Genomic DNA, 12,648 nt, shown 5'->3' with positions numbered 1-12,648 from the left:
TCATAAGCCACAATTCTGTGAGGTAGTTCCTATTATTAAGGCTGCTTTGGAGATAAGGAAACTGAGGTTACACGACTTAGCCATGTGACCCTTAGCAAGTTGCTGAACATCTATGTGCTTCGGTTTCTTCATCTGGCAAATTGTGATAATAGTGCCCGGGGCTTGAATAGACTCATGGAGAGTTTTTCTTGGACGGCAGTTCTCCCTCCAGCCCTCTCCATTGGGTAACCTCTGCCCCCAAGCTGTAGTGAAAGCGTGTGCCTGGGAAGTAGGGGGAGTTTCACCCGTGTGCCCCTCCAGCTCCCTCACACCCCTTGTCTAGATGTCTAAATATCAGCCCCGCAGGAGGCCGGTTTGTCCTCCTAATCTCCCTCTCTCATTCTTCACCATTTCCTACGGGGCTGTAGGCTGGGGCTGAAGAGATAAGCGGTCTGGGGTTCAGCATGCTAATAGATTGACAGCCCCACCACCCAGTAGCCTGGCCCTGTGACCCTTTAGAAAACCCCAGTTCCACCCTTCTCTTTCACTCTTTTGCTACCAGAACATGGTTTTGTTTTGTTTTATTTTTTGTCCCAGTGGAAGAGGATCAAGTCCTAAGACCTTTAAACCTCCACATGCACCAAAGAAAACATGATACACACTGAGGAACATTCTGGGGTTGTAGTGCCCTCAGAACAGTAGAGTAGGGAGCACCCGGTAAGACCCACGGCCCATTTTTCTGTATAGTCACAAGACAGATTCCTGAAGAGCAGAGGTCAGTGAACTTTTCTGTAAAGAGCCGGATAGTAAATATTTTAGGCATTGCAGGCCACATAATGGTCTCTATGGCATATTCTTTCTTTTCCTTTAAAAATGAGACTGGTTGAAGTCTGGCTTTGGCCTAAAGGCTATAGCTTTTTGATCCTGCTATAGACTCTCAGTCTTTGGTTTCCTTTATCTGGCTGGGATTCTTTTTACAGGATGAGTGCAGAGTTTCCATGCTTCCTGCGGAGAGGTATTCCTTTTGTGTGAAGACAGGAATTCATGGACAGGGTCAGGTCACTTCTGGTGTTCTACTGGGTTAACTAGTGTTCTTGGACAGAACGAGGACAGGGATTCTTGTAGTTTCTATAGTTTTGTTCCTCTCCTGAACCAAGCAGGGATTTCTTTTTTTTTAAGATTTTATTTATTTATTCATGACAGACACTGAGAAAGAGAGGCAGAGACACAGGTAGAGGGAGAAGCAGGCTTCGTGCAGGGAGCCCAATGCGGGACTCCATTCCGGGTCCCCAGGATCACACCCTGGGCTGAAGGCGGTGCCAAAATGCTGGGCCACCAGGGCTGCCCCCTAGCAGGGATTTCTATACAGGACAAGACAGTTGTTTCTGGAGAGCTCCAGACTAGGGGTTCCATACAAGTTTAGGATGGGGCTTCTTATACTGCCTTATGAGTTTCCTACAAAGAGATCAGGTGGTCCAGTTCAGGGTTAGCGCATGTGTTTCTATACAGGTTCAGAGCTGTATTAATGTAGACAGTAGGAACAGGTGTTTGTGTCTAGATTCAATGAAGAAATTATTAATTGGTCTAAAATATGCTAGCTGCTGTAACAAACCCAGAATTGGGGATTAATGAATAAATGTTTATTTCTTGCTCATATAAGTCAATGTGAATATTTATTACTGATCACTCAGGGGCCCAGGCAACTTCCATTTTGTGTCTCTGCTCTCCTCTGAATCCTTGGAGTTCTCACTGTTCAGCTGGTAGATGGGAAAAGAGAGAGTGAGGGATTCTGTGAGAGATTTTTATGGGCTGGGCCTGAAAGTGTATAACATCACTTTGCCCATACTCCATTGGTCAGAACTGTCACATGTCCGTATCCCATTGTAAAAGAGATTGGGAAAGTGAGCTCAGGAAGACAGGTTTGAAGAGCCTATAGCAGTGCCTGCTACAGGATTCTGTAGACCCCACAGAACTTTTCTGTCCAATGTGGCAGCCACTAGCCACAGGCAGGATAGTGGTTCCTGTATAGGGTGCAGGTGGAGTTTCTAGGACAAGGCCAGAGCCAGGGCTGTCAGAGTCACATCAGGGCTACCTATTCAGAGTTGAGTGTTTCCAGAAAGCAAGGTTAGGAGTTCCTATAAAGGATCAGGCCAGAGATTCCCATGAGTTAAGGATTTCTGTTGAGAGGAAAATGTTTTCCACAGAGAGTTCTAGTACAGTTGTAGGCAAGGCTTCCTATAGAGGGTAAAGGCTATGGAGCTAATGCATGGTAAAGATAGGAAGCCTTGTACAGTGCCTAGGAAAGGGATCCTGTGCCAGATGAGGCCACAGGTACCTGTATAAGGTGAGATCTAGGCTTAAAGTAGAGGGTCAGGACAGGCATCCCTGCCACAGGGTCAGGAAGGGGTTTTATTTTCTTCTTCCTTTTTTTTTTTAAAGATTTTATTTATTTATTCATGAGAGACACACACAGAGAGAGAGAGAAGCAGAGACACAGGCAGAGGGAGAAGCAGGCCCCATGCAGGGAGCCTGATATGGGACTCGATCCCCGGTCCCCAGGATTACACTCTGGGCCGAAGGCAGGTGCTCAACCGCCGAGCCACCCAGGGATCCCTCTTCTTCCTTTTATTTAAAAAAGAAAGCATTGTAAGTTTAAGACTGAGGTTCCTGTTGAGAGTTGGATTGTAGTGGGGGGTGGGCACCTGGCTGGTGCAGTTGGTTGAGTCTGACTCTTGGTTTCGACTCAGGTCATGATCTCAGGATCCTGGGATCAAGCCCTGGGTTGGGCTCTGTGCTCATCGTGGAATTGCTTAAGATTCTCTCTCTCCCTTTCCCTCTGCCCCTCCCCACACCATGCCCTCACATGCTCACTCACTCTCTCTCTCTCTCAAATCTTTTTAAAGAAGAGTTGGATCATGGGTTCTTATGGACTCTACAGGTTAGGGTGTGAGGTCAGGGATTGTGCACAGTGACATCAGAGGTCATTGTCAACAGTGGAGGCAAGAGCTATATTCAATTGGAGTTCCCGAAGAGGTTGAGGATGGAGTTTCTACCGAGAGCCAGGTCGGTGGTTCAGAACTAGATTTTTATTGTGGTTGGAGTGTTTCTATTTTTTTGAAGATTTTATTTATTCATGAGAGACACAGAGAGAGGCAGAGACATCGGCAGAGGAAGAAGCAGGCTCCCCATGGGGACCCCCATGCGGGACTCAATCCCAGGACTCTGGGATCATGACCTGAGCCAAAGGCAGACATTCAACCACTGAGCCACTAGGTGCCCCTGAAGTGTGTCTAAAAATGCTATCTGGAGGGCTGGGCTCCAGTACAGTGTGAAGACAGAGATGTCCTGTCCAAGGTCAAGGTAGGATTTCTGTAGAGAGATTGAGACTAGTGAAAAGGTGTCTCTAAAGGATTGGTACAAGGGTTTCCTTATAGTGTGAGCTCACAGATTCCTAATTTGGCTAAGTCAGAGGTTCCTGTGCCATGGTAGGACAGGGCTTCCTCCTATGCAAGGTAAAGGCTGATATTCCTGTCTAGGGTCAGGATGGGTTTCCTGTTGCTAGTTAGAGAAAGGGTTCCCTTAGAGTGTCAGGCTAGCCATTTTTCTAGGAAGTGAGGGCTGGGGCTCCTGAACAAGGTGGGGCCAGGCACATATCCAGCACAGATTCTGAGAGAGGTTTCTGTTCAAGATGTGGATAGGGGCTCCTACAGAGTGAGAGAGCTGCTGGGTTTCTGTGGGGTGGCCAGGCAGGCAAGAGGTTTTTGCAAGGCCAGGGCCGTTCTGGACAATCCCTGTAATGAGCATAGACTGCTGTGATTCTGCAGCAGGGTAGCATGGTGGGTAGCTGAGGGAGTACTGTCCTGAGGACATCTGCTTACCCCTACTCTGTTCAGGATACCTAGGGGAAAGCCATGAAGAGAAGCTGCCTAAAAGCAAATTCAGATTTGAGTGGATTGAGGAGTGAGTGATGAGAGACAAGAGGGACAGAGAGACAGACAGAGAGAAGCAGCCAAGTTAAGTGTGAGCAAGACTCACGTGGGGGGAAGTGGCATCCAAAATGCACTCCTTAAACTCAGTGTGGTCAGGGCAAGTTATGCTGGTTCTGAACCTTACTTTTTCATTAATAAAATGAAAATGGAAAATGAGTATATTTTCTTTTCCTTGGAGGTTTTTTTTTTCAGGTGTTCACAGAGCTAAAGCAACTGATGCTTCCTAGCCATTCTTTGACCCACAGCAAGCACTCAGCAAATGGTGCTGCTTGCTGTCAGGAGTGTGGGTAGTATGGAGGCTAAGCCACAGAGCCTGGCTCGGCCCCATGTCACCAGCTGTGTGGTCTCAGGAAAGCCACTCAATCCCTCTGGCTTGGATGTCACCTGACTCAGCACAGGCTCCTATGTCAGGGTTTTCCATTTTGGAAGAACACATTCCACTCTGCGGGGGAGCAGTTGGCCCAGGTGACTAGATGCATTGGCGAGAGGAGTGGCACTCCGGAGAGCTCCCACCACCTCCAGGATCTAAATATCACCCCCAGAAGCTATTCTGTTCTCCTCATCTTCCCCTCTCCTTCTCTACCATTTCCCACAGAGCTGCAGGCCGATCTGGGCTGAGAGAGATAAGAGGTGACTGACAGGGAAAGCCCAGGGGCAACCCCATGGTCCCGCACTGGCCTTCTGACTCTCGTGATGGCTACCATTCTGGCCCCTACCCCTTCCTCCCATTTCCTGTCTTGCACATGTCTTTTGTCCTCTGGAAGAGGGACCCTCATTTATACCAACCAAAACTATATATGTTGATCCTTCCACGAGGGAGTACATGTAGGGCTGCCCACGTCATCAGCCACTCATAGACACTGTGACATGGCACATGCCATGTGATCTGCACTTATACGCACAGAGACTCGCATAGAAATACTGCTGTGTAGACCTCTGCGGTCACCCTGTTCTGCCTCCACACACCACCACACACAGGCTTTATTCCACATGCCAAAAGTGTTGGATCTATCTGCTTCTGTGCCCACCACACAGGCCATCACGTTTTCTCAGAGATCACCCCAAAATGGTGCACAGTCACACCAACATAGCACCACACATTCTTCCGCACATGCCATCATGCACACACACTTCCACATTCTCTAACGCCATCACCTATGCCCTGGCTCTTGCTGTCACCTGGTGTCACACATACTATCTTGCAAAGCCTCACCCCCCTCAGTCACACACTGGATCTCACACTGTTATGTGGGGCTACACATGCTGTCTCAGACAATCCAGGAGCTGTCACACGCAGTTTCATGTATACCATTTACAGTGGCACGTCATAAGCCACAATCATGAAGTGTTACACATGCTGCCTCAGCTCCCCATGGCCACACATTGCAGCCATACACTGTCATCAAAGACTCTGACATCCTGCCTACTATCACTCTTTATTCAGTCTCACACAGACTTATGCCTCTGCTTTCAGGACTTTGGTGGTTTTATTTTACAAAAAGCTTTGAAGGTCCAGGCCAAGGGATGGCTGGGGCCCAGAGGGTTGGGTGGTACAGACTGCTGGCTACATAGGAGAGGGACCCCACCCTCCTGCCCCGAGGCCATGCTCTGCCCTCAGGAGCTGAGTGGAGCCACCACAGTGGTGGTGGTGGTGGGAGGAACAGGACCTGTGGGAAAGGAGCTGGCGGGGGACCCCAAGAGGGGTCCTGGGAAAGGCATGAGGTGGCTAACAGGCCCCGACAGCACCACGGGGCCCAGGCCTTGATAGAGATGGGCAGTACTGGGTGGGCCCAATGTCAAGCTTGAGGCCACCTCGCCACAATTCCCACTCCCGCTGCTCCCAGCCACCACCATGAAGCCACCAGCCGGTCCTTCAGCTCCTCCTGTACCTCCCAGACTTGACCCTCGTTTCTTTTTCCCTTTTCCAGATGCCTTGCGGTTTCGAGTCTGTATACCATCCTTCCGCATGGTCAGTGGCCGGTTCACCTGCCAAAAGGGAGGCTGTGAGTGTTTCCCAACTCCACATCTTTGCCTCTCTTTTTTTTTTTTTTTTTTGGAAATATTTAATTTATTTCTTCATGAGAGACACACACACACAGAGGCAGAGGCATAGGCAGAGGGAAAAGCAGGCTCCCCACAAGGAGCCCGATGGGCGACTCAATCCTGGACCCTAGGATCATGCCCTGAGCCAAAGGCAGATGCTCAGCTGCTGAGCCACCCAGGCGTCCCAGCCTCTGTGTCTTGACTAGGGAAGCCACCTCCATCCCCCATCTTCAAGCCCAAAGAATCGGTTCAGGGACTAGGGGGCATGACCCTGGTATGGTGCAGGGATTGTCCTATGGAATTCCAAGGTTATGAGGCCCTGAGCTTGGGAAAGCCTCTGAGAGCTGCCTCTGGTTTTAGGGCAGGAGGATGGAAGTTAGCTGATGGCTAGAGAGGAGGAAGGAGCCAGAGGGAGGAGGGGCAGTAGGGAGTGGAAGGGTGTGAGGAGATGAATGGAGGAGGGAGGAAGGAGGATGGAGGAGGAGGGGACTAGAGAAGGAAGGAGGGGGCAGAAAAGGAGTAGACAGAAGGGGAAAAGGAGAGATGAGGGAGGGCAATGGAGGGAAGCAAAGGTGGAAGTGGAACAGGAGCAAGGGAGGAGGGAAGTGGGATGACAGAAGGAGAGGAGGGAGGAGGGAGGCTCCAGAGGAACAGGGCAGGGCAAACCTGGTGTAGCTTGTAGTAGAGGCCACAGGCATTACACACAGGGTCCCCGCTGGCATTTCTCCGCCACAGTGTCGTGGTGGTTGTCTGGCAGTTGGTGCACTGGGTACCTGCCCGTTTGCTGACAATCTGGGGGAGAGAGAATGTGAGGGTCAGCCTACTAGGAGGTGGAGAACCCAAGGGGTCAGTGTCAGGTTGAAGGCAGGGCTTCCCCTGTAGAGTAAGAACAGATGTTCTTATAGGACGATGACTGTGGGTTCTCCTTAGGGCAAGGACAAGGCCTCCTGGCCAAGTTAGTGGATTTTGGTATTGGGGGTGAGACTCCATCAGTGATTCCCAACTTTGGCCATACGTGGGAATCGCTCAGGGAGTTGAGAAAAATCCTGCTGCCCAGGCGACACCCTAGATCAATGAAATCACATCTAAAGGAGGGCCCCAGGTGCCTGTGGTTCCAAGTGTCCTGAGGTGAGTCCCGTGTGAAGCCAAGGAGGAAACCCTGCTGTGCAGGGAGAGGATGGGGTTCCTGCGTGTAACTTATGAAGGTAGGTTGAGGATAGGCATTCCTGTGCACATCTGGGTTCCTGCATGGGTGGGGAAGGGATGGGCGGGGTGGGACATGGGTTCTCGAAGAGCGTGAGGATAGGGATCCTTGCACAGGTCAAGAACAGCAGGTCCTGGGTAAGGGGAGGCAGGCCTGGGGTCTTACCAGGCGCTTCTTGGGCCGGATGAGGGGCCTGTTCTGCCCATTCATCTTGTGATAGAGGCCACAGGCATTGCATAGGTAGTGGCCCGTCCTGTCCCGCCGCCACAGTGGAGTGGCTGTTGCTCCGCAGTTTACACATTCCCTGGCCTCTGATGGGGTGGACAGAGGGGACGGGGGAGCCCAGGCTGAGCCCAACTCTGCCTTGGACACCCCCCCTCCACACACACACACACATACCTCAACCTCCCTGTCCCTTTTTGGGGACCTCACCACAGGGGGGCAAGGGCAGTGTTCCACGAAGCTTGGGGGAGGAATAGGCCGCTGGATTGAGGGGGCTCCCGGTGGGAGAAAAGAAGGTACTGGAAAAGTCAGGACCCCCGTAGGCACTGCTGGGGACAGGGATTGATGAAGGCAGTGCAGGCCCCAGCGTCAAGAGATCTGGACTTAGCCGCTCTGTCTTTAAGGTCTCCAGGAAGCTGCTGCCGCCTTTCCCATCTGGGTCTTCTGGGACCTGGGGAGGGGAGTCCTCGCGGGCGGGGCACACAGTCGAGGCAGGGTAGAGCCCTGTCTTGCCGTAGGTCCAGCCAGTGTACGGTGAGCCCCCTGGGATCCCCTCCATGCAGTTGAGCAGTGGGTACACCTGAAAGACTATTATGGAGGGTGGGTATGGGAAGGAAGGAGGGATCAGTATAAAGCTATCCTGCTTTTGGGGTGCAGCGGTGCCCGGTCAGTTCTGACAGAGCAGCCAAGTTTTTAGTCTTCCCATAGGTGACCAGAACAGCTGCTGGCCACTGGGTAACTCCAGGATTCTGAGCCCCACTTGTCACTTTGGCAACTACAGAACCTCTGCCAGTTTCCAAAGGGGCTTTGAGGGTGACCGTTGGGATTCGGAGCCCTATGGATCACTTGACAGTTAGGGCCACCACTGCCTACTTTCAACGCTGCTTTCCAGTCTGGTCACCCCAAGACAGATTGGGGGAGCATTGGGCATTCCCAGGTGTGGGCTTAACTGGGGCAAGTGGCTAGCTCAGTCATCTGAAGGTTTCTGGCCATTTTTAAGATGACCTCTTAGTGGGATTCTGCCCTAGTTGAGGATCCCCAGGGCAGCCCAGACAGCACGGAGCCAGTGCTAAGACAGCCACCCAAAGGAGTTACCTGGGGAGTGCCTGTAGGCTTCGGCATCCCTGTAGTAGGCCAGAGCTGCTGTGGCCGTGGCCGTGCTGGGGGCCGTGGAGGAGGCTGCTGCATCCAAGCCCTCTGGCCCAGAGGGGAAGAAGACCCCCGACTCCGGTGGTGATGATACCAAGGCCGGGTCCACAAACTGGGGCAGGGGCTCCGAGGTCCCCAGGGCCCCTAGGCCAGGGAACTCCATGGGGCCTCGGGTATGACCTGTGAGGACGGGAGGGGTCCTCAGACTCCAAACTTCTCCCCTTTCCACACCGCCCCTCCTCCCTCCTTTCTCCCTCCCCTGCTCCATTCCCTGTCTTCATAGCCTTCTTTTCCTCTGCCCCATCTTTCCCATCCTCCCCTCCATCATCCCCTCCTTCCTACCGCCCCTTCTCCTCCCCTTCCTACCCCACTTGTCTTTCTTTCCCTCCCTCTCTTCCATTCCCTCTTCTCTTCTGCCTCCTTTCTTCTCTCTCCCTCCTTCTACCTCTTCTTTTCCCTCCTCTCATCACTTCCCTTCTCTCTCCTCTCTTCTTCCCTCTCCCCTCTTTCCCTCATACCTTTTATTCTCTCTCCCTGGCCCTCCTCCCCTTCTCTATCTTCATTTGTTCCCCCTCTCTCAGCCACTTATCCTCCTTTCCCCTTTATGCATCTCCTCCCCTCCTCATTTTCTCTTTCCTTCCTGGCTGTCCCCTTCCTCCCCTCCTTTTCCTTCATCTTCCTCCTCTCCCTCCCTTTCTATTCATCTCTTTCTTCTCATTTTCTCCTGTCCTCCGCCTCTTTTCCCCCAATAGGAGTTTGGGTGGGCTGGGCTGGGGTGCAGAGCCAGAGTCCCTGGAACCACTTGTCAACCCTGGGACCTTGGGGTTCACCCTCCTGTGCTCCCCAACTTCATTCCTATCTGTTGCATCTTCTAACTTTCTCAGAAACCCATGGTTTCCGGCTTGACTCCTCCCTCCCCCCACCTCCGTTGGGTCTGCAGACAGAGGGCCCCCTCAGTTCCTCCCTGCTCCATGGGGGGGGGTCATTACCCCTCATGGCTTATCTCTGCCATCCCCGCCCAACTTTTGAAATCACCCCAAGGCCACTGGCTTCCTCTGAAGAGGGGGACAGGTCTGAGGTGTTCCCTCTACCCATACCCTCTGCCCTGGGGAGGTCTACCATAGTTCTGCTTTCGGGTTCCTTCACTTCCAACCATCCGCAGGCCTCAGTTTCCCCAGCTGCCAGATAGGAGGTGGTTAGGGGGGCCCAGCTAAGACCTGTGAGATGGCGGCGTGGTCTCTGCCCCTTTGTCTCCATCCCTCCTTGTGTGTGTATCTGTGTCACTAAGGCTTACTCTCCTCACACACTTTCTTCTCCAGCCCAGCCCTCGATATTTCTGCCCTTCTTTCTATGTCTTACCCTCTCTCTTTCTCTGCTTTTGTGAATGCCTGATTCCACCCCCTTTCTCTCTTTTTTTTTTTTGCCACGTTTCTATCTCTGATTGTCTCTCTCCATCTTTATCTCTATGTCTTGTGTCTTTTTCTGTTTCTCTTCTCCCTTCCCTCTTCAGTCATGTCTCTGAATGTCTCTACATCTCTCCCACTCAATCTCTTTCTGCTTATCTTCTCTCTGACTCTCACTCTTTTCCTGCCCTCTGGCTTTATTTCTAGTCTGCCTTACTAGTCCCACGTCCTCTCCCATACCTCACTTCACATAGCCTGCGAGTGGGGAGCCAGAAAACCTACTCCTGCCCCTGACTTGCCCTATGAATCTGAAGGCCTCAGTTTCCCTGTCCTTGAGGTGGAGTGACAAAGTAGAAGGCCATCTTCACAGCCCCAGCCTACATGACCCACTGTGAACACTGTCGGCTCAGGGTTGGGGGTTGTGCTGGGGAAGAGATGAGCCAGCAGCTCTGTCCACCACCAATCTCTGGGCCCCCGGGTCTCCAATGACTTCCCAGAGTGGGTGTCTTGCCGCTTCCTCAGTTTCCAGCTGTTTCCTCTGTGCCTCTCCACAATTCTATCTGTGAAGATCTCGCCTTCTGTTCCTGGGTCTCCTTCACTTTCACACTGTCTCCCTCTGTTTCTCCTTTCTTTTTCTTCATGTCTGTCCCTAGCTCTTTTTCTCCCTCCTTCTCTCCCTCCCTCCCATGCTCTCTGCCCCTCTCCCCCTCCCCCCTCTCCTCCTCTCTCCCTTCCTTCTCTGTCTGCCTGTCTCTTGTTCTTTCTGTCTCCATCACCATTGTACCTTTATCCCCCCTCATCCTCACCTCACCTCACCCTGTTCCCCATGGTCTCCCTCTAGTCCCATGGCCCCACATCCCTGCACCTAGCACCTTGGTGGGTCCAGGGCTGCCCACCTGTCCTATGGCAGGGGCCCAGCCCCCCCACCCCCAGTTATCACTCTCCGGACAGAGATAAAGTTTATCTCGAAGCTGGGGGATATGAAAGCTCCTTATCAGCTGCCCCACTAGAGTAAGTGCTGCCCCAACGGGCAGCAAGCAGCAGGCTGGCACCCTCAACTCTCCCTCGGCCCAGCCCCTCACCCCAGGTAACATCCCTGTCCCAGCCCTCAAGGGAGGGTCTCATTGGACTGGAGGGAACAGAGATAGGGTCTGGGGGCAGATGAGTCTCGGGAGGCTTTGATGTGGAATTTGAGGTCAGATAGAGGGGTGGGGGACTCAGGGAGAGGTTGGGGGCATAGCTCTAGTTTGGGGAAAGCAGATAATGGTATTTGAAGAGCAGAGACATTTGAAAGGTCACATTTGGGGATCAGAAATAGGCTGAAAAAGCAGAAACAAGATTGGGGATGTGAGGTGAAGTTTGAGAGCCAGAAAGTTGAGAAGTTGGGAATGTAGTTCAGGGAGTCAGAGATGAATTCAGAGGATCGTGGAAAAGTTTGGAGGTTCCATGGGTTTCGCTGGAGCAGAGATGGAGTTTAGGGGTCAGAGCTGGGTTTGGACAGGCAGGAATGTGTCTGATAGAGATAAGTTATGAGAGCAGAGGAGGAGTTTGAGAACTGAGATGGAATTGGAATGGAGAAAGATTTGGGACCAGAGGAGATCTGGGGACCAGAGACATATTTGGGGGCTGAGATGGGGTTTAGGGAAGGTAGGCATGAGGATTCATGTGGCAGACAAGACTTGGTGTAGTAGATAGACTTGGTGTTTAGAGTGACAGACATTTTGGTGTGCAGGCAAGGGGCTGTGGGGAGAGAAGTGGTTTGGAGGGGATCAGAGAGAAGTCACAGGGAAAAATATGAGGCTTAAGAGGCACAGATGGGGATAAGGGGATGAAGCTGGGGTTTAGGGGACCAGAGAATTTGGAGCAGAAACCATAATGGGGAGCAGACAAGGGCTTGGGGAGCAAAGTGAGCTTTGGGGGCAAACTCAGAAACAACTCCAGGTGAGTGAAAAGCAGATTTGGGGCAGAGATAGGATTTGGGGGAGAGAGGCATGTTGTAGGGGGCAGAGATGGGGCAAAGGGAGCAGAGTTAAGGCACCAGGAATAGATATCTTAGAGAGGGTGGGAGTTAGGGCAGAAAAGAGGTTGGGCTTGCGGGGCAGTTTCAGGGTAGAGATGAAGGTTGGAAAGACAGGTAGTTTGGAGGAGCTGTGAAGGGTATTGGGGGTGGTAGACACTTCGGGGACCAGCGGCAGGCTGGGGATCCTGGAGCAGGCTGGAGGAGTAGCTTTGAGGTAAGGGACAGCAGGCCTGGGGTTTGCCTTGCTGGGGGCTCTGGGGGTCTGAGACTGACCTGGGCTTGTTGGCGCAGAGGGTTCCGCCGCTTTGGGGATGTGGCGAGTTCAGTGTGATCCCAGGGGGTGTCCTGGCTGGCCTTGGCCTTTGAGGTTCCCTTCCTCCTTCCCTCCCTCCCTCCCTCCCCTCTCCCTCCTCCCTCCTCCCCAGGGAGTGGCTGGTGCCCCAGTGGGTGGGGCAGACCAGGGGAGGGGGCGGGCTCCCTGCTGGTGGGGCACCTCTTGGGCAGTGGGAGCCTCCCTCTGCCCCACCTGCCCACCCCATGGATTCTCAGACCCTGTTCACCTTGGGGTCACATAGACTTCAGTGTCCAGCCAAACAAAATGGGCCAAAGCCAAGACAAAATGAAACTAGCAGATAGGGT

At 52.6% G+C, this 12,648-nt stretch overlaps 1 protein-coding gene across 2 annotated transcripts; it reads right to left on the bottom strand.

Moving 5' to 3' along the window:
* Positions 1-5,448: 5,448 nt before the first annotated feature.
* On the bottom strand, positions 5,449-12,374 carry GATA1 (GATA binding protein 1). 2 transcript variants are annotated; one of them, XM_041741111.1, is made up of 6 exons: positions 12,283-12,374; positions 8,533-8,766; positions 7,648-8,025; positions 7,381-7,526; positions 6,678-6,803; positions 5,449-5,954 (listed from the first exon to the last, which is right to left on the bottom strand). In XM_041741111.1, the coding sequence occupies exons 2-6, from the start codon at positions 8,747-8,749 to the stop codon at positions 5,583-5,585; spliced, it is 1,239 nt and encodes a 412-aa protein (XP_041597045.1). In that variant the 5' UTR covers positions 8,750-8,766; positions 12,283-12,374; the 3' UTR covers positions 5,449-5,582. The 2 variants fall into 2 exon arrangements, with proteins under 2 accessions (XP_041597045.1, XP_041597046.1); XM_041741112.1 differs by lacking the exon at positions 12,283-12,374 and having other exon boundaries at positions 8,533-8,846.
* Positions 12,375-12,648: the final 274 nt, after the last annotated feature.

The sequence above is a fragment of the Vulpes lagopus genome, chromosome X (genome assembly GCF_018345385.1).
Source record: "Vulpes lagopus strain Blue_001 chromosome X, ASM1834538v1, whole genome shotgun sequence".
NCBI classification, from domain to species: Eukaryota; Metazoa; Chordata; class Mammalia; order Carnivora; family Canidae; genus Vulpes; species Vulpes lagopus.
This window is presented reverse-complemented; position numbering and strand designations above follow the sequence as displayed.